Source organism: Calliphora vicina, chromosome 4 (assembly GCF_958450345.1).
Source record: "Calliphora vicina chromosome 4, idCalVici1.1, whole genome shotgun sequence".
NCBI classification, from domain to species: domain Eukaryota; kingdom Metazoa; phylum Arthropoda; class Insecta; order Diptera; family Calliphoridae; genus Calliphora; species Calliphora vicina.
The window spans coordinates 64,571,643-64,592,904 of NC_088783.1; the positions used below are offsets into that span (position 1 = coordinate 64,571,643).

The 21,262-nt window shown below is 29.0% G+C and overlaps 2 protein-coding genes across 2 annotated transcripts in view; one reads left to right on the forward strand and one right to left on the reverse strand.

Annotated features, from left to right (window-relative positions):
* Positions 1–20,720, reverse strand: part of LOC135958900 (carboxypeptidase B) — a 375,293-nt gene extending 354,573 nt beyond the window's left edge. The window contains exon 1 of the mRNA XM_065509845.1: positions 20,705–20,720. The gene's annotated coding sequence lies outside the window, so the exon portion shown is untranslated. The remainder of the gene's footprint in view (positions 1–20,704) is intronic.
* Positions 1–21,262, forward strand: part of LOC135958462 (putative cyclin-dependent serine/threonine-protein kinase DDB_G0272797/DDB_G0274007) — a 60,735-nt gene that overhangs the window by 13,284 nt on the left and 26,189 nt on the right. The window contains exon 2 of the mRNA XM_065509369.1: positions 8,198–8,278. Within this exon, the coding sequence (XP_065365441.1) occupies positions 8,198–8,278 (81 nt within the window). The remainder of the gene's footprint in view (positions 1–8,197; positions 8,279–21,262) is intronic.

A 21,262-nucleotide genomic window follows, 5' to 3' on the forward strand; every position in this document is an offset into this window, starting at 1 on the left:
AATTTACCTTCGTGATATGGTGTGAATTTCATAACAAACTTTTTTTTTGCTGTTTTATTTGCATTTTTGTTATTCTCTATCTTACACAATTAATTTTTCTGAATGCAAAACCCTCCTCTATCTTTTCAAATAATTAATTTTTATTTTTGGAATAATTTCTTCTTGCAATACATGTTTTCTTCCTAGTTTTTGCATGCTGAACATGAATTTGACATTTTTGATCCTATTAAACCTAAACCTCTAGATTTCTGTTCACTGTCAATACAGCCAAATATGTGGAAGAATTTGCAAGATTTGAAGAGCGTTATACCACCGGAATACCATTTTTTTTAAAATAATTTACCACCAATTAAACTCCAAACTAACTTAAAAAAGCAAAAAAAAAACATTTTTTCTATAAGTCTTATTTCAATATTGTTTATTGTTAATTTGTTTATCTTATGTTGTATTAATAGCAGTTATCATAAATAAATCACGTTAAAAACTGACAGATGTTGTAAATGAATTAAAATAATTAATTTTTATTAAAATGCAAAAGCCTCTATCTGATCATTTGCATACATACACATTAAATATTTGTGAGAAGCAAAACCCTCTATCTATCATGAAGTCTTATTGGGGACTTTGAAAAACCAATTTTATGTGAGATTCAGTAGTTGATTTGAAAAAGTATTGTAGAACACCGAATTTTAATAACACAAGTAATACGCGAAAAAAACAGATTTTTGGGTCCTATTTTTGGGCCCTATTTTTGGGAGACCCAATCTATATGTTACAAACAAAACGTCTAACTTAAACTTCCATTTATTTAAAGTACACACAAGTAATTATTTTTTAATGTTTTGCTTAAATCTAAATAAAAATGTATTAAAAATAATATTAAGAACTTGAGAATTTTATATTTTAGTTGATGTCCATTATTTGCTTAAGATACATACAAAAAATAAACCAAAAGTTAATTGTGCTATTTTAGTTTGATATTAAAATAAATAATATTTAAGAAAAGTAAAAGTAAACTTGAAATACAAGGCATCATTTAACAATTGCCATCATTAATGTTAATGATTAGCTAGAAATATCTAAAAAGAAAATAAAATGAAATTTTAAAAAATCCCAAAATAACAAGTGTCATTTAAATTGATTTATTGAGTGATAAAAATGTTTATTTTGTTTTAGTGGAAACGTAACAAAGAGAAACAAAATCAATGGTAAAATTTTGCATTTTTGCATTATATTTTATTTATATTATAGACAGTAAGACAAATATGTATAACAATTTGTGAACATTTTTAGAATTTTATTATTTATATTTAGGATTTCACCGCAGATTTAATTATAATTAGTTGAGTTTTTTACTTATTTTGGTAATTACATGATTTGATTTATCCCACTGTAGCAGATTAAATATTTTAGAAAAATTTATAAAAATATATAATTAATTGCCATGGAAAGTAGAAAATACCAAACAATCCATCAATTATTTATAATATTTAAAATGAAAAATCAAACACAATCATCAAGTGTTTAAATCAGAATAAAAGTATTTCATTTAAATTAATATAAATACGTCATCAGTATACAAACCACTCCCACCTTAAATTTCCGCCACACAAAAGTGCCTACATATATATTACAGAGGTGGATACATAAGTGGTTTGAGGGGCCAAATGTTAGGCAACAATTTCAGTTAATTATTTACAATTAACTATTAGAAATAAACAACCATTGCACTGAATAATAAATGGTGATTTTAGTTAGGTCTAGGTTTATAGACATTTGTCTGTGGATAGACAGACGGACGGACATCACCATATCAAAACATTATGTTATTTTGGCCTCGCTCATTCGCTATTAACTAGGGCATTTATGTTTTGTTTTTAAAAACTAGTAAATACCCTCGGGAAATCCCTTCAAGGCCGCATATTTGTCATGGTACCGCACATACCCCACCCCTTGATATATTAAGTGTGATGCATTTATCTAAATATTTTAAAAACACTGAGGAGACACGTCACTAAAAACTACTCAATGTTTTTTTTTTCATATTTCTGTTTATACACTTTCTAAACATTTTCATTTTATTTTCACATCATTTGGCAGTTGGCCAACATAAATTTTTGTTTGATTTTTTTATAAATTATAATCTTATATCCATAGTACTGGTACTTGTTTGATATATTTGAACTCGTAGGTGAAATAGACAGCAACAGCAACAATAACAAAAACAAAACAGTGGCGTACGTGGAGAATTTGTTGTCTAAAAATTCTCAAATGAAAAAAAGAACTCAACCTGCTGAGATTTAATTATGTATGCTTAACATTTCAAAGCTAAATTAAAAGGAAATGAAATGATTTTTCTTTTATCTATTTTTCTTTTTTGATGAAAAACAATTTAAATTTAATTGAAAATGTATTGATTTTTGAGAAGTGTGAAAATAATGTAAATAAAAACAATTGAAACATGTGAGGAAATTAGATTGAGTATACAAAAATTTGTAGAGCACTACACAAGATATCAGCAGATATGATATTCGTGCGAGAAAACTACAAGATGAAGCTAACTACTGAGAGTTATGTAATTGGGTGCCCTAATAAACTAGTCGAGAGTGTGTTGGACTATTAATCTGAGGGTTGAGGGTTCGATTCCAGCCAGAGACTCTGGGTGTCTCTGCAGACAAGCAAACCGCTTTGAAGTTTGCGTTTGTTTAAAAGAACCTTGTTTTCAAAAATATATAAAATGTTTATTAATTAAATAGTTCTAGAAGATTTTATTGCGAAAATAAGGAAAGTAAGTATATATAGATGACTTCTTGAAAATTAAAATTTTTAAAATGCAATAAAATTTAGTTTATAACTGTTTTCAATGACATTTTACAGTATATTTTCATATAGGAAATTTTGATGAACAGATTTATTGACTTACTGAATTCAACATACATAGAGAAAACAGATTCGTGATAGCAACCGAATTTGTTGCCAATCGAATGATTCGGTTGCACACATAGAATTTTTCAGTTCTAACAACAGAAAGTCAGTTGATAAAGAAGAATTTCAGTTGAGGCAACCAAACTTTAGTTACCCCTTTTAAAATATTATAGCCACAGCTGTAAAATTCGGTCACTAAGATAGAATCATTCGATTGGCAACAAATTCGGTTGCTATCACGAATCTGTTTTCTCTGTGTAATATTTTTTTGTTTTTCTCAAAAAAAGGATCAAAGTGAATAACTCTGACAATAAGAATTAAGTTTATTCCAGAACATTTTTTCATTTAGTATAATGCTCCCTTCGGTCAAAAAATGAAAACTTTGATCCAATGTAAACAAGAACTCAGACCAGCTGGACCATAAGTTTATACCACAAAAATTATCTACTCAACATGCAATTCTGTGCTAATCAAAAATTCTTATTTTATTGGAAAGTGGTCAAGATGTGTCTAAGTTTAACGTGGGTACCTGCCACACGGGCGACTTAACACCGGATAGAAACAATGCGTCTATCACCGCCATTGAACGCCTTGAAAAAACGCTCTGTTGGCAAATTTTTGTACAAAGATTACACAGATCAATGCACAAACCCCTTGCTCGAGAGCTCGGGCTATCTAGTCCCTGCCATCCATAGCTAGCTAATCAACTAACAAGCCCAGGATAATTATCAGATCAGCAACATCCGGCCTGGTAAACCAGTCCGATGTATGGCCTCTGACTTCAAAAGTTCCCGGCCGATAAAAGTCAGAGTGTGCTAATACCCCAATACATTTCCTGAGCACAACGCTAGTTGTTATCTGTTACTTCCAAAGGCTGTGTTATACTCAGCAACAGCACTTAGAAGATACATATGGTGTTACGAAGTCTGCCACTAGCACAAACAGCAGTACTTTAACCAACGATCTTCTTCCCGCGATTTTGGGTTTAAACCAAAGCCACCACGACATTACCCGAAGTGACCAACACCAGTGATCCTACAGGACCGAAGTCCTGGGGCACAGGGTCCCCGTGGTACTAGATAAGACTCTAGTCAGCTGCGAATTTAAAAAAAATTAAATTCTCACCAGGAAAGATGCCAGTGCACCTCGGAGACGCGGTTTCGCTCCATATTTCCCCACGAGGTACAATATCAAGATCTGGAGCTAACCAAGATGCATATTCGTGCCCCAAGGGGGGTGGACAGTGCACTGTGGCCGAAATACCCAATCTAGCGTCGCTTTAACGAAATTTTAAAATTCAGAATTCGGCAAACTTTTTTTATTTTTTTGAAAATTTAAACATTAACGGATTTTTTCTGTTATTAATATTCGCACAGCTGTAAGCGTTCATACTTAACACATGTTTCAGCAAGTGCAGTAACTATTTTTTGGCTTTTTTCAAGAGCAATTTTGTTGACACCCAAAAATTAAATACTTAATTTTTTAATAAGATTTGCGATTACATTTTAATTAAAGGGTATGTATTAAACAAAAATAATTAGTTTGTTATCTGTGATTGTATGTTTTAGTGCTTAACAGTGGAAAATGAAAATGTCCTTTGTGAAAGGGTTTTTAGATATGAAATCCAATTTTGTGTGGAATAAAAGTAGGGTGGATTCGATCGGATTCGGTTAACTGTTTACAAAGTTTGTTTAAATGGGTTGTTATCTATGTCAAGTTCAAATATAGGCTGCAAGTTTTTGCTAAGTTTTGAGTTTTTTAATTTTTTAATTAAAATGGCAGAGTGTAAACGCACCCTTTTTTAAATATGGCTTCATAAATTTTTGTGTAAAAATTATAAGGAATGGTCGTAGAGCATTGAAATTTTGCACTGAGAATTATAAGAAAATTAAATTAAGAAAAAAATTAAATTGTATCAAAATCGTTCACGCCCAACGCCCACTGCCCATACAATCCAAATCGATTTTTTCGCATAAAATTGGTCCATACATTTTCCGAAACAAACAAAGATCGCATGTCGAGTTTCAATAAAATCGGTCACGTCCACCGCCCACACGGCGGTTAAGATTTTGAAGATTTTTTTCACTTTTCAGGACCTGGTATCTCCGGAACCATTTGGCCCTGTAATCCAAAAGTTTGTATTTGTCACAATCATGTAAAATACAATTTTTATACCGAATTTCGTCAAGATTGGAGAGGGTCAAGTCCACAATGTATATTTTGTTGCTTGGTTATATAGAAGTACCCATATACTTAAAAAAACAAACAAATTTTAAAATTTAATGAATTGATTATATTTAAATATATATAAGTTGAAAAAAATAAAAAAATTCATTCACAATTTTTTACGTTTTTAAAGTTATTCACAAAATAACAAATAACCAAGCAGTATTTGATTTTAAGTTAATAAAATGGACCATACAAGTGCTGCATACCAAGGCCCTACGGGGGCCCAAAGTAGGGAACCTTTGACATGTCAAATTTTTAAACACGTGCCATTTTTTTGTTTCCCATCCGATTTCAAAGATTTTTATACCCTACACAACCATAGTGGGGAGGGTATTATGCGTTTGTGCAGATGTTTGTAACGCCCAAAAATATTAGTCTAACACCCACCTTAAAGTATACCGATCGACTTAGAATAACTTTCTGAGTCGATTAAACGATGTCCGTCCGTCCGTCCGTCCGTCTGGTTGGCTGGCTGGCTGGCTGGCTGGCTGGCTGGCTGGCTGGCTGGCTGGCTGTCCATGTAAACCTTGTGCGCAGAGTACAGGTCGCAATTTTGAAGACATGTCGATCAAATTTGGTACATATCACTTTTTCGGCCCAAGAACCAAGCCTATTGAAACTGGCTGAAATCGGTCCATTATTTCACCTAGCCCCCATACAAATGTCCCCTCGAAATTGGACTTTATCGGTCATAAATGTTTAATTTATCTATGTATCTACACAAATTTCGCTCCAAATAAGTTTTATATATACAAAATTCATGTCAACAAATTTTGTTACGATAGGTCCATAATTAGTCATAGCTCCCATATAGACCCGCTTCCGAAAATCACTTTAACGTGCATAAATCGCTTAAAAATGCTGGTATACACACAAAATTCAACATTGTTAACTTTAATATAGACATAAATCACATGACCTAATTTTATGGTGATCGGTCCATAATTGGTCATAGCTCCCATATAAGGCCCACTTCCGAAAATCACTCGAAAATATAAATTATTGATATTTTAAAAGAAAAATATTTTTACTCAATTACTTGGTGTAGGGTATTATATGGTCGGGCTTGACCGACCATACTTTCTTACTTGTTTTTTTATATTTTTGGAAAGCACTTGGCTAAATTGTAAACTTCACGTTTTCGCGTGCTATTTATCTCTTGTAATTTCCATGTTATATGCATTTAAAAATTGAAGTTTTAAAATTTTGCAATACCTTGGTCAGAATTTTTAAAAATATAGGACGTACTTTTAAACCAAATGTACTCAAATGTTGTTGTTAGTTAGACAATAAAATTACCAATAACATACAAAAGATTTCAGAGCAAGATCAATTATGGATCCAAAAATAAACGATTTTCAATTTAAAAATTAAAAAAGTAATAGATTTTTGCTGTTTCTTGGTGACTTAACTCTTTTTTTATTAAAAAAAAAAATTTCTTTAAGAACATATAACAATTTTATGTTTTTCTCTAAGGTATCTTCACGAAGAACATTTTGGTATACAAAATATGTCCCATTTTTCGAATATGTAGCCCTTACGCCCGTCAAAGATACCCTAATACTCGAATACTCTTTGGCTATGCCCACGTCAAATTGAATACCAATCGGATTAGCCGTTTAGAAATTCCAGATTTATTTCCAAAAAATTGTTATTCTGCCCAACTGTGCAATTTTATAGAAAATATCAAAAATCTATATATATAAAAATGAAATGGTCCATGTATGTAATGGCATCACGTGAGAACGGCTTTCATGATTTGGCTGATTTTTTTTATTCAATTCAAAATTTTCAGGAAATGGTTTGTAAAGAAAAAAAATTCAAAAATTCCAGGTAAAACTCGGTAATTTTTTTTTATTAAGTCCAGTCAACTGTAATAAAAGAAGTTCCCTAAAGTATGCAGTACAAATATAAATATTTTATTTGCAAATAAATAAGAACAGGCAGGTGTATGCAGTGTTTAAAAAGCTAAGATAACTAACAAATTTTTAACTGTTGCTACAACTACTGCTTCAAAAAAGTGTATGTAGCGGTAGCAGTAGCATTTGTCTTTTTTCGTTTTCTTGTTTTTTTAAAACTACTGCTACCTTCAAAATATAAAACTCTTAACAGAGCAGTAGTAATAAAACATGAATTGTAAATGGAGTAGTAGCATAAAAATACAAATCATTGCTACTGCTCTATATCGAGATTTAATTTTTAAGGTAGCAGTAAAGTAGCAGTTGATGCAGCAGTTAGGGTAGCAATAAAAGTAGTCAAAAAAGAAAATATTCAGTCATAACACCAAAATTTACAGAATTAAACACTATGTGTTGTTTTTGTTTTGAGAGAGTTTGAAAGAATTATTCGGTTTTATTCGTCTCGGATGTTCGTGTTGCTAACAGAAAGATCGTGTTTTCTGTGTGTATAATAAAAAAGTCGAACTTTTGTTTAAAACACGACCAACTTACACAAATATACATTCACAACAACAACACATAATAACTTTTTTGGCTGAAGATTTTTATTTTTGACTTATTTTATTGCTACCTAGCTGCTACTTCTTCTACTACCTCAACTGCTACATCTATTACTACTAAATTTTAAAAGTAGCAGAATTAATAAAAGACTAATGACTGCTACATCAAAACTTTTTCTTTTTTAAGGTAGCATTAGAAAATAAATTACTCTGCTACTTTTAAATTTTTCTTTTATTAGTACTACTACAACTACTGCTACCAAAATGTGAAGGTAGCAGTAGTAGTAGTAATTATTGACTCCGAGTTTTTATTAATTTTTTAACTAGACTACTTGCGTTTTTTCGTTGCTACTGCTACTTGTAGTCTAGTTTTTTAAACACTGGGTGTATGTGGGTTGGAAAAATTTGAAGAACTAACATTAGTAAATGCTACCGGACGAAGCCGGGGCGGTCAACTAGTAAAATAATAAAATTGATTTATTGAAAGCAAAAAGTTTTATCTGAAAGTAAATTTTTTCAACTAAACAAATACAAAGTTTAAAACAATAATAATTTAAACCTTAACCTTTGATTTTTTTATTGCAGATAGCCCATTAGGGCCTACCAAACTGGCACATCAATTTTGGTTTTCATATCCGCCACCTGGCGCTGGCGGCGGTTCGTCAAGTAAGTCTGCTCTTAATTATTAAATTAATACTCAATTCTATAACTTGATTGTTTTTATTTTAGTTGTCGATATTATACTAGTTGTTTTGATTTGAATTAAAAAAAAAAACAAAAAAACAATAATAACAGAATATTTGTTTTTGATTTTCTTTTTAATTGTTGTTTTGTATACCAAAAAAAAAAATGATAATTAAATTTCTAAACAAATTTCCAAATGTGTGCGTGTGTGTGCGTATTGATATTATTTTAATTATTATTATTGTATTATTTTCAACAATTTCTATTGATAGTCTAAATATTGTTGTTTGTTTTGGCATTTAGTATAAAAACTTATAAAAAAAAGACTAATGAAATTAAATAAAATAATAAAAAATTAAAAAAAAGAAACTGAATTGATTGATTACTTTACAATGTTTATTTTGTAGGTATTTTTAATGCCATTTTTTTTCCTCACTATTTAAATATTTCTTTCTCTAGAGTTCTCTATATAAGTTTCTATTCGAAATATTTAAATTTCATTTGTTGTTTTTTTCGTTTTGTGTCATGTAGTGTGTTTTCCCACATTTGTATATGATTTAAATTCATATTTAATTTTTAGTTTATTTTTTATTTGTTATTAATATTTAATTAGTATTGTTGTACCCTCGTCTATGTAAAGGATTTTTCAAGAAAAATGTTAAGTAAATCAAACAAACTTGAAATATTATTTATTTTATAAATTTTGTAAATATTTTATTTGCAGAGCAAAGGTTTGATGCATAATTAATTATACCATAGAGAAAAATTTTAGTTTTTCAAATATGGAACAATCAAGTGAACAATCAATACACAGTGGTTTAGAAACTTTTTTTTTTTTGGAAATAATTCAGTATCTCGGGAACTGTTGGAGATATTGTTACGAAATTGTACACGGATGTAGCTGAAGTGTTTCAGAATTTATTTACAGTTGTTCAGCTTCCTAGAGGCAATGGAGGCCCCTCATAGTTTTTTTTTTAAAAATCGCCAAAAAAAATTATTATTAATTTAAAAAGTCCTTGAGAAGATATGAGTAGTAGAGTGTCCCTTAGAATAAAATTTTTTGAAATGTTGAAACGGTGCCACCTGAAAACTTTTGTAATGACCTAAAATACCACCAAAAAATGTTTATGTTCTTCTAAGAAAGGCAACCCGTGCCGACTTTCGATTTAGTTTTGAGATGCATTTACAAGGGGAAAAAATATTTTTTTTCAGTTTTTTTTTTAAATATTGCTATTAAGTAATTACTTTTGCCATTTAATTTAAAAGAATCTAAATGTGTATGTAATTGTCGTTCTAATGAGATATAAAAGACAAAATTGGTTAAAAAATTTTAAAGTTATTAAAAAATCGTCAGGCCATTAGAACAAGAAATGTAGGAACAAAATTAACATATATTGAGAAATATTGAAATAAAAGCTAATTTGTACTTAAAATATATGTATAGTTACTTGTAGTTTTTGCGTACCTGCGATATAAATTTAGCGATTTTCCAGAAAAACTAATTTTTTGGCCAAATTTTGGCGAATGAGCCCAATTCCTTACTGTTATTAATTTTAAGTAAAATCAGTTCAGAATATTATAGAATATTAAATATAGCCTGAAAGTTTTCCTAGAATCGATAAACGTTAACCCTTAAATCGTGAAGGTCAAATTTTGCAATATTTGGAATTTCTAATGGAAAGATAGCGAAATGTTATATATTTTTGGGCCGATTTTGATGAAACTTAAGAAAAATAGAAGTCTAGTATTTACAATAACAGCACAAAAATGGAAATTAACCCTTAAGAGCACTTGGGTCCAAATGACCCTGAACTTTTAAAATCACGAAAAACACAGTCATTTTGACCCATAGTAAGTAGGACCTACAATGGGTCAAAATCGGAAAAAATATTTTTTTTCGTCAAAAAATTTGTTATTTCATAAATTCTTTTTCAAAAACTATTTTTTTTTTATTTTTAAAAAAAAAATTAGAAAATAAAAACAAGTAAGAGAGCTATATTCGGCTGTGCCGAATCTTATATACCCTTCACAAATTATACTTTAAAATAAATTTTTTTAAATATTTTTAGGAATTTTTTTTTAATTGTTTTTCAAAATTATTTTGTAATTTTTTTTAAAACAAGTTTTTTCCAAATATTAAACAATTTTTTTTTTTTTTAGTTTTTTTTTTTTAGTTTTTAAATTTTTTTTTTTTGGAAAAAAATGAATGGCAAAAAAAAATTTTTGATGTAAAACAAATTCGGGTTAAAAAACATTTTTCCCGATTTTGACCCATTGTAGGTCCAACTTACTATAGCCGTATCTACATCGTTGCAATGGACTTTGAAATATCTATCATTAGATATCCATATTGTCTATATTAATGACTTAGTAATCCAGATATATATCAAAAATAGGTAAAAAATCGAGGTTGTCCCAGTTTTTTGCTCATATCTCCCTTATTTATGGACCGATTTTGCTGATTTTAAATAGCAAACTTCTCGAAAGCATGTCTGACATAATTATTGAAGATTTGGATCCCGAAGATATCTGGGGTCTTCAGAAAATTGATTTCAACAGACAGACGTACAGACAGACAGACGGACATGGCTTAATCGACTCCGCTATCTATAAGGATCCAGAATATATATACTTTATAGGGTCGGAAATGAATAATGTAGAAATTACAAACAGAATGACAAACTTATATATACCCTTCTCACAAAGGTGAAGGGTGAAGGGTAAAACAAGTAAAAATATTTAAAAAAAAATATTTTTAAGTATAATTTGCTGAAGGGTATATAAGATTCGGCACATTCGAATATAGCTCTCTTACTTGTTTGGTTTCCAATTAGTCGTGGGTAACATAATTTCGTGTTGATTAAGGGAGGATTTTTTTTCAATTTTCTAGATTCATATATGGGTGATTTCATGTCAAGTGAACCAACTTTTGAAATCGATGTCTCTAGTTAGAGGGGCTCAAAACATTTTGGCCAAACATTTGTTTTTGCTAATCCATGTAACTTTTTACTTATTGTTCCTAAGAAAATGTGTCCCAAATAGTTTGGAAAGCTATTTCTAGCTCTCTTACTCTCTTGACATTTTTTTTTCAAAATCAAAGACATTGTTGACTTTTTTTCCAAATGGCCATTTTTTAATTTTTTTTGGATCAAGAGAAAGCTTAGGTCTTTTCCTTTAAGAGAATTTTTGTCGCTGGCTGGGATAGCTATCAAAATAATCAAATCAAAAACTTTTTTTGTTTTTTTTAAAATTGGACTTTTTTTGTTATTTTTTTTTTTTGGCTCAAAGAAAGGTATTTTTACTTAAGACCTTTTTGGTATCAAAATGATTTTTGAATTTTTTTTTCAAAAAATTTATGAAATAGCTATCTAAACTATTTGGGACACATTTTGCTAAGAATAATAGGTAATAAGTTACATGGATGAGAAAAAACACTTGTTTGGCAAAAATGTAAAATTTTGTCAGAGAGTTCTTGACCGATTTTGTAGAAAAATTGTGTCTGAATTACTATCCAATTGGACTAACCTTTGCGCAAATTTCATCCCGATCGGAAGACATCGATTTCAAAAGCTGACCTGAAATAGAGAGTAAACTTCTTTAATTTAACCACTCTACAAACAATTTTCCGAAAGCATAACTATTTTGCAATGGATTTTACAAGCATTATGTGAATTGGCCCAGTTGTAAATAAATTCACAATAATATTCACTATTAATTTGTCAGACAACCCATTAGTTTCAGTTGGGAGAAAAGCAATAAGGAAATGGTTGTTTATTGTGTTCCTATTTAAAATATTTAAAGAAAAAATTATGGTTACATTTAAGCCATTCCATTTCTTTATTGTAATATTTATTTAATCAATCTATTCTATGCCCAATTAATCTATTTTAAAGACTATAAAAGTTGACACTTTAAGAAAATCTTTGACGAGGGTATAATTTAAAATCACACTTATACTTGTTTTTTATTTATTTGTTTGTAGATTTATAATTTGAAATCATTTGCATACAAATTAAAATTCAATCCTTACCCGGTATAAATGAAAATGTTCTGTAGTATTTTTAACTTTAACTTAATTTAAATAACATTTTAAAACAAGTAATTGTATTAAAAACTGTTGTTAATTTGTGAATGCTTTTCTTGAATTCAATTTGAATTTTTTTAAATTTAACAAAAAACATTAGTTATTTAAATAATTAATTCAACAAAAATTATGGTTAAAATTTAAAATTTTTTTTGCAAAAAACTAATATTAATTAATAATTAATTTTAAATATATTTTTTCCCCATTTTTCTTTGTATTTCACACAAGTACTCTCAAAACTCAAATGCAATCAATAACCAAAAAAAAAATGAAAAATTAATAAATAAAAAAGAAAAAAAAACACAAAATATAAATTGAACTGAAAGAGGATTTTTATAGTCTTCCAATTAGAGTGTTAAAGAACTAAAATAAAACGAACTAAAACAAAATCAAAAACAATCAATTCCATTCAACATTCAAAACAAAAGAGAACAACAAAAAAAAAAAACAAAAGAAAAATATGAACTAAATAATAACTAAATAAATAAATGTAACGCATTGTAATTGTTGTACTGCCATCATTTATTTAAATCTACTACTAGTACTACTACAACTAATACTGCTAATACTAACTACCTAAAATTAGTACTAAATAAATTAAATAAAAAATTTACTACTATTTACTGTGTATGTTTCACTTACTTACTTATGTACTTTTAATGTATGTATCGTTTAATATTACAATAACAAATGTGTGTGTATGTGTGAGTGTCCGTAGATCCATTACCAAATAGAGTAAAAGAAGTTGAAATATAATCTCAAGTAACTATTTGAATAAAAAAACAGAAAAAAATCTAAACATTTAGAGGTAAGGCTTGAACAATAAAATGTAGCAAATAAACTTTACAAACAAAATTTTAACGTCTGTTTTGATTTCAATTTCAATTTGTTTCATTTATTTTCGTTTCAAAGTTTTTCTTAATTTTTTTCTTTCTTTCTTTGGTTCTATAACAAAAATAAGAAGAAATTTTCATTTCTTCAGATTTTGAATAGAAACTTTTTTTGTGATAGTTGTAATTTTTGGTGTAAAATATACATACATACATATTGTTTCCATAAAATAGTATTTAAAGTTAAGTATTTCGATTTAGTTTTCTAATTTTAGTTTAATACATAAATATTTAACTATCTAGAGTTATGCATGATTTCCTTAGAGCATGTTTTAATATTTATGACATTTATTACTTATGAACATAATGATGCATATTTCAAATATAAGTAGTACCCATTTTGAGAGATATTTTAAAAATAATGTGAAATATTAATTAATTAAATAAATAGCGTGTAACCAGTTCTTTAACAAGTTGTTTAAAATAATATTCAAACTCAACGCATTTAAAGTATTATTCCTAATTTCTAGGACGTTTTCCATTCCCGGGAAATATTAATAAAATCTGTTCAGTCGCTGTAATTCCCAGAAATTTTTAAATTATTGTTTAAGCGAAATAAAATTAACATTTTTCAAATAATTATATGAACTGCATATTGTTGAAGCAATCGCAAATTAACTGATGTAAATGTTCATTGAACTGTCCTTTTTATTTATCTTGAATAAAAATTTACAATCGGGTGACAATTGTTCCAAGGAGGTTAGGTTATATGGGCTGCTCGCATTTTAGCTACATAGTTAACTCGGAAGCCTTGTGGCTTATTGTGGAAACCTTAGATATAATATTCCTTTTATTCTGAGAATCATAAGTGAAAGGTGAATAGTCTCCCTGCCTAATTTTGATGGCTATGTGGTTCCCATGTTTCCAGTGAAAACTTACCTATACTTCTAATAAATCTGATCTTATTTACTAGTGACACATCTCTGAGACAGTTCCGTTCATGAAAAAGAACTCTGAAAAGATGTAGTAGTCTACGCTCCACTGCGGTTCCAAATCAAAATCTAGGTGGACAAAATTATTTGGCGCCCTTTTTATATAGAATTGGTATCTCCGATTGCAAAAAAATGTTTAAAAGATCAATATAAACTTTTTTTAAGTTACAGTAGGATCTAGATATACATATAAAACTCATTAATAAAAAATTAAAAAAATACTCTTTCATATGTTTCTGAAACTAAATTTTTAAAAAGATCTGTATTTACTATATTTCAAGTTACAGTAGGGTCAAGATATATAAAATTCAATAATAAATAAAGAAAGATTTCTAAAAACTCCATTCCGTAAAAATTAAAAAAAGTATTTCGGCTGGTGCTGGCGGCTACAATTTTTTTACAAAAACTTTCCCCAGAAGTTTCTTTAAATGATGTATGTATATATTCATTGGACGGGCTACTTAGAAAAAAAATATCTGTATATTCGAGATTCAAGTTTAAAGGACTATAACAGGAAAATGGAGAGGCCCATAAATATAAGATATACACTTAATAAACGCCTATACCAATGTTTATCTATGTTTTGAAGTATGAATTTCTATATGGTAAAACAATTGAGATATATCTAATTTAGTAAAGCAGTAAAGTATTAAAAAAAATTAACGAAAATATGATTCAAAATTTGTTGAACTTCTGGCGCTTCTGTCGAGAAAACGAAATGTCCAATTGAAAAACCCATTTGTATTGGAGGAGAGCAGATTTTCAGCTTCCGAAAATACTTAGTTTTTCCAAATTCTGAAGATACCGATTTTCATAATTTTGTCCACCTAGAGTTTGATTTGGAACCACAGTGCGCTCTAGTAAGGCCAGATAATCATATAGAAGGTGTTGTACTGATTCTTCCTCCTCTTCATCGTAACAACTTCTACAATATCTATAAAGTGGGCCACCCCTACGTTCCGACATGTGTCCAATCATACAGTGACCAGTAATTATATCATTTAGGAAGCCTTTTCGAGTTCCTACCAAGAAACAAAAGAGTCCTGGTGCTATCCTTTTTCAGAGTGGGCCAGAGTATTCTGAATATTCTACAAGTGATTATACTTGACCACCTGATTTTCATCTCTCTCAAAGCACATTCATCTATCAAATTCTATACGTTCACCACTTGCGCAAGAGTTACGTTCAGGAACGACCCGTTTGATGCGCATTAATCAGATATTTTATTTACCCTGATGCCCTCATGTCCTCGAATCCATATAAACTCGATGTGATGTTGTGTCAGTTGGGCCTAATACCATTGGAGTTAAGAGTAGTAGATATATATAATCGAATTTTTGAGATTCAGTTCCCGAATTCTTCTGGCGGCTGTATCGATGGCTTAGAACTTCGTCACTATGCCGAGCACTTACTTCTCTTTATCTCTATCGTTGTTGATCATTGCAAGCTTCGTTGATATCTTCTGAATATCGCTCATGATTTTTAAGTATTTTGATTCGAGCAGATTCGCTTTCAATAGCACGTGTCGCGTAGCATTTTGAGAACACCGACCAATGTTATTATTATCTCTTCTTATCTAACTTATTTAACTAATCAATAACTTACTTTTGAAATAGCCAAAATAAAAAAAAACGCAAATAGAACAAATCGATAAATAATATGACTCGGAAAATTATCAAATAAGATAGTTGAGTATTTTTCGACTTTTCTTATTCCTCAACATTCCTTTTATAAATATATAAAGATTTAGTTTAAAACTTAAATAATATTTAACAGAGTAATTAGTAAGTCTCTGGAGAAAACAAGCTTATTCTGTCTTCACTTTTATTTTTTACCAAAAACCGATTTTTATATGAAAATTAAAACGAAAACTTAAATAGGCTGAAACTCTGTAAATAGTGTGTTTCATATTTTTATATTAATAATTCACAGATTCACAAAGATCTATTTCGTAAATGTATAAAAATATCAGAAAGTCACAGCTCAAATTATGAAATCAGAAATAATATATTACGGTCGGTCAAAGTAAATGACCACAGACACTGCCACGTGTTGAGAATTTTGCGACTTTTCTTTTTCCTTAACCTTATCGTAGCAATTAAGAACAAATCCGCAGAAATAAGTATTCAATTTGGTTCGGCGATGTTCAAATTTTAAGAATATACATAATGTGGGATTTCATGTCAAATGAACTATTTTTAGAAATCAATGTCTTCTGATAGTGATGTTATTTTTAAAATTTTTTTCCGAAATCAAAAACTTTTTTGATTTTTTTTTTCAAAATGGGGCCTTTTTTCTAAAACAAAGCTTAGATCATAGACAACAACTAGATAGCTAACTGAGAGCAAAAAATCTAAGTCTGTTGTCAAAAACCTAATTCATGAGAATGTATTGCATGTATTTTGTTTTTGTATCACCCGTATGTGTGAAAAGAGAGTAATTTTTTAATCTCTCCTTCCGTTCTATGCGTTTATTCTATAGCTTAGATATTTTTCTTGAAGACATATTTGGTCAGTTTATGGAATACGAGTTGGAGATCTATCAAAATAAATATTTTGTAACTTAAGATATACAATTTATGATTTTTTTTTTGCAAAATCTAACTTTTTTCAAAATTGTTGCGCTGCAACCTGTACTAGTAATAACAAATAAAAATGCGCAATTACAGAGTTGTCAAATAAAAGCTTTTCTCCTCCTTTCACCACCTTTCCTTCTACAATCTATCCACTTTCCAAAGAAAGTAGCACAATTTATATATAGGCATTAATTGTCTGAGTGTGAAAAAAGATCACTCAGATGAAACAAGTATTTATCACTTTTGATCATGAAAAAAGATAGGCTAAATCGAACTTTAAAGTTTAACATAAATATGTACATAGGTTATACTGTTCTAAGGGTAGAGAAGAGAGCAGTTTTCCAAATAAAATTTCACCTAAGAATATGAATGCATATTTGACACTTTATAGAGTAGCAAAAAACAAATCCTAGATTTACATACTGATATTTTTTTCAAACTTGAAATTTACCACATTTGAATGATTATGAGAACTTTAAGTATGAAATTTCCTTATTTAATGATTACACTGCGGAACAGAGATTTTATGCCCGAGATTTGAACTAAGTTTTGTACAAGTTGACGAACCCTCATTACTATGTTATACTTGTTTTTTTCCAGTCAGCTCGCGTTTTCAAAATATCGCGGTTTCTATATTTTCATTAAATACCCTATTTTTTTGGAGTTTTTCTTCAAAATTTTGGGTAATGCTACTAAGAATGTGAAATTTTTTAGGATGAGACTGGTCTGTGTAAACATATGCTTCTTTTGAGTATAATAATTCTAATGGATTATTTGGCATATTTGTCTGATCTTTCAGGAAATTTGAAATTTGACTCTTATAGCTTTATCCTTAATAAAATTGTGCATTATGAAAATTTTAAATAAAAACTGCACATTCACGGCATTATAGCGATCATAGTTTTTAATTAAAATGAAAAATTAGTTAAAAATTTAATGAAATATTTAGATAATATCCAGAAATTTTACATCCTAAAAAAATTTTTTTTTATAAATAAATTTTTAGGTAGTCATTTTTACAAACATACCCAATAAGCATTTTTACTGGAATTCAAGTTGAAAGCAAGTGTAATTCAAGCCTTGAATTATAGTCAAGCAATTGAATTACAGTTGTATTACACTTTATTTCAATAGCATTCTCCAGTAAAAAGGAAACATAAATTTAAGCCATATGTTTTTTGTTTGAAAAATAAATAAATTTTCAAATATTTTTCATGTCTAAAGTATAATTACATTTGCATTCAATTCAAATTCCAACAAAATGTTCAAGTGCTTGAATTTTTGGGGCTTTGGTGCTTACTGGGTATAGATTTATTTCTACATTACATATCCAGGAATTGTCTAAGTTGCGAATTGGAATACCAAAGTATGCAAAATACAATTGGAGAACAGTGTATCTAATAATTTTTTTAATGCGAAATACATATGAAAAATATTGCAAAAACTTTGAGTTATTCGCCAAATAGTTTAGTATATTTTCAGCGAATTTTCAATATTTATACCCTACACCACCATAGTTGGGAGGGTATAATGCGTTTGTGCAGATGTTTGTAACACCCAAAAGTATTAATCTAACACCCACCTTAGAGTATACCGTTCGACTTGGAATCACTTTCTGAGTTGATTAAACGATGTCCGTCCGTCCGTCTGTCCATGTAAACTTTGTGCGCAAAGTACAGGTAGCAATCTTGAAGATATTTCGATAAAATTTGGTACATATAATTTTTTCGGTCCATGGACCAAGCCTATTGAAAATGGCTGATATCGTGCCGTTATTTCATCTAGCACCCATGCAAATGTCCTCCCGAAATTGGACTTTATCGGTCATAAATGTTTAATTTGTATAGGTATGTACACAAATTTTGCTCCAAATAAGTTTTATATATACGAAATTTATGTCAAAAATTTTTATTATGATCGGTCCATAATTAGTCATAGCTCCCATATAGACCCGCTTCCGAAAATCACTTTAACGTGCACAAATCTCTTAAAAATGTTGGTATACACACAAAATTCAACATAAATAACTATCATGTAGACATAAATCACACGACCTAATTTCATAGGTCCATAACTGATCATAGCTCCCATATAAGGCCCACTTCCGAAAATCAATCACGAATATAAATTATTGATATTTTAAATGAAAAATGTTTTTGGAAAAACATTTACTTAGTGTAGGGTATTATATGGTCAAACTTATAAGGATGAAACGGAAAAAACTTAATTTTCAACATCCTTGCGATATCACCAATATATCCTGAAACTTAGATAAACAAAATTGATGTCAAAGAAAATATAATTTTGTGTAGAATACCAGTACAAAAATGCGTTTTTAATTTTAGTCTCCACTTATGAAATAATCAAACAAAAAGAGAAAAAAAATTACAGAATAATAAAAAAAAACTTAAAACCGCGGTATCTTAAAAACAAGAGCTACTCAAAAAAAACTAAAGACAGTTTTGACTATGAAATGTCCCATACATGTTTTATCAAAAACATTTTCCGCCGCACCAAACCAAAATATCAATTTGGTTCCTTAACAAATGAAAATTTTATTAATCCAAAAATTTAATTTTTTTTTAAATTTTCACTACAGGGCAAATAGTTCTTATGTACAGCATTGCGTATGAATAATAATAAATTCTCATATATTTGAGTATATACCACATTGCGTATGATTGATGTTGTAAATATACAATTATCATACGTCACCAATATTATGCAATAACTTATTTTCACTATTGAAATTGAAAAGAAAAATTTTACTTTTATTTGTATAAAATATATTATTATATGCATTAATTTGCAGTTGGAATCTATTTTTATTTACAAGGTTTATTTCTGGACTTTTGAAAACAACTATTAACAACTGCTATGGAATTGTGATTTTGAAAAAAAAAAAATACAATAACAATAATTTACATTTGTTCACTAATCGATTTGAAATGCTTATTTTTGTTATGACATGTTACAAAACTGGCACAGGCATTACAATTAGCAAATAATAAAAAAACAATTTTCCAGTCACATAAATTATGCAACAAATGGCCACAATGTACTTGTTTACAAGTTCTGTTGCACATGTAAAACACACTTAAGTACCAGCAAATAATATCATAAATAAATATACATACACGATTGTGTATTAAACAAAAAAAGAAAATATTTACCGGAAAAAAGCTGTAACAAATACTTCAAGGGTTATTAGCAAAGGTGAAAGAACATAAAAAATTATACATAAATGAAACAGTGGGTAAAACAAGTGGTAATGTGGAATAATTTTGTAATTTAAAAGAGGTCTCTTCAACATGGGGCAAAATCGATGCCGTCATGTTTATATCTGTATTTTTCATGTAGAAATTGACTAAATCTTTCGAGAATGTATGTAAGTTTCATTCATCAGATGAAATGTAAGTTTCATTCATCAGATAATCTGATGCTAATTCTGATTTAATAATTCTGTAGTCTATGAAGTAAATTTTAGTTCAATTGCTGATGTAGTCTAGAAGGTAATTTAATCCAAATTGTCTTAGTTTTAGCTATTTTAAACTCTTTATGAAACCTAATGCCAAAAAGCTGAAACTAATTGCAAGATATTTCCCCGCCTAAAGCCAATTTACTAGCAGACTACAAAAATGTTAAAAAGCAATCAATATAAAAAAATTACAAAATTCCTACATCAACTTCAAAGTAAATAACAACAAAAAAGAAAACTGATAAAAAATTCAAATTTTGCAATTTGTATAAGGAAATTTGCTCATACTACCCGCATTCTCCCTTAAAAAGGTGTTAAATACGCTTATATTTTTACAGTTTCTGTTTTGTTCATTTTGTTTTATCTACATTTACCATAAACAATTTCATGCTTGATATACTGTCCAATATAGGGAAAAAACCACCAAATAAATAATACAAAATAAAAACTTTTTCTTCTTTTTTTTATTTTTTATTTTTGCTGGCCATCAAAACGTCCATCTACGTATGTCCGTATGAGTAAATGTACGGTTTCATTAGCAATATGCTAGCATGAGCTCGAATTTATAGACAGATAGATATGTATGCACGAGTAGAATTAACCAAGCCATGAACGAACAAGATACATACATACATTCATGCATATTAGGGTGGCACGTGTTTTGCTCTTTAGCGATTTTCTATATTTACAATGTCTATTTCAGTTATCCGTCATCTAGAAACTATAGCTGAAAGTTTGAGCAAAATCGAATAGCGTTAAAAGGTGCACATATCACTTGAATCTTCCAGTTATTGATTAAAAATCCAATTAAAAATATTTTTTTCATTACAATTACAAAAAATCATACAATTTCAAGACTATTTTGTTTGGAAATTTTAAATTTCCAAACATTTTTTAAACGAAATTTTCTAAAATTAAAAACTTTGTTTTCGATTCTAAAAAATGCTAAATTAGTTCAGTTCTAACTATTACACGGTGCTACGATGGAAAAAAAACTTGGAAAACAA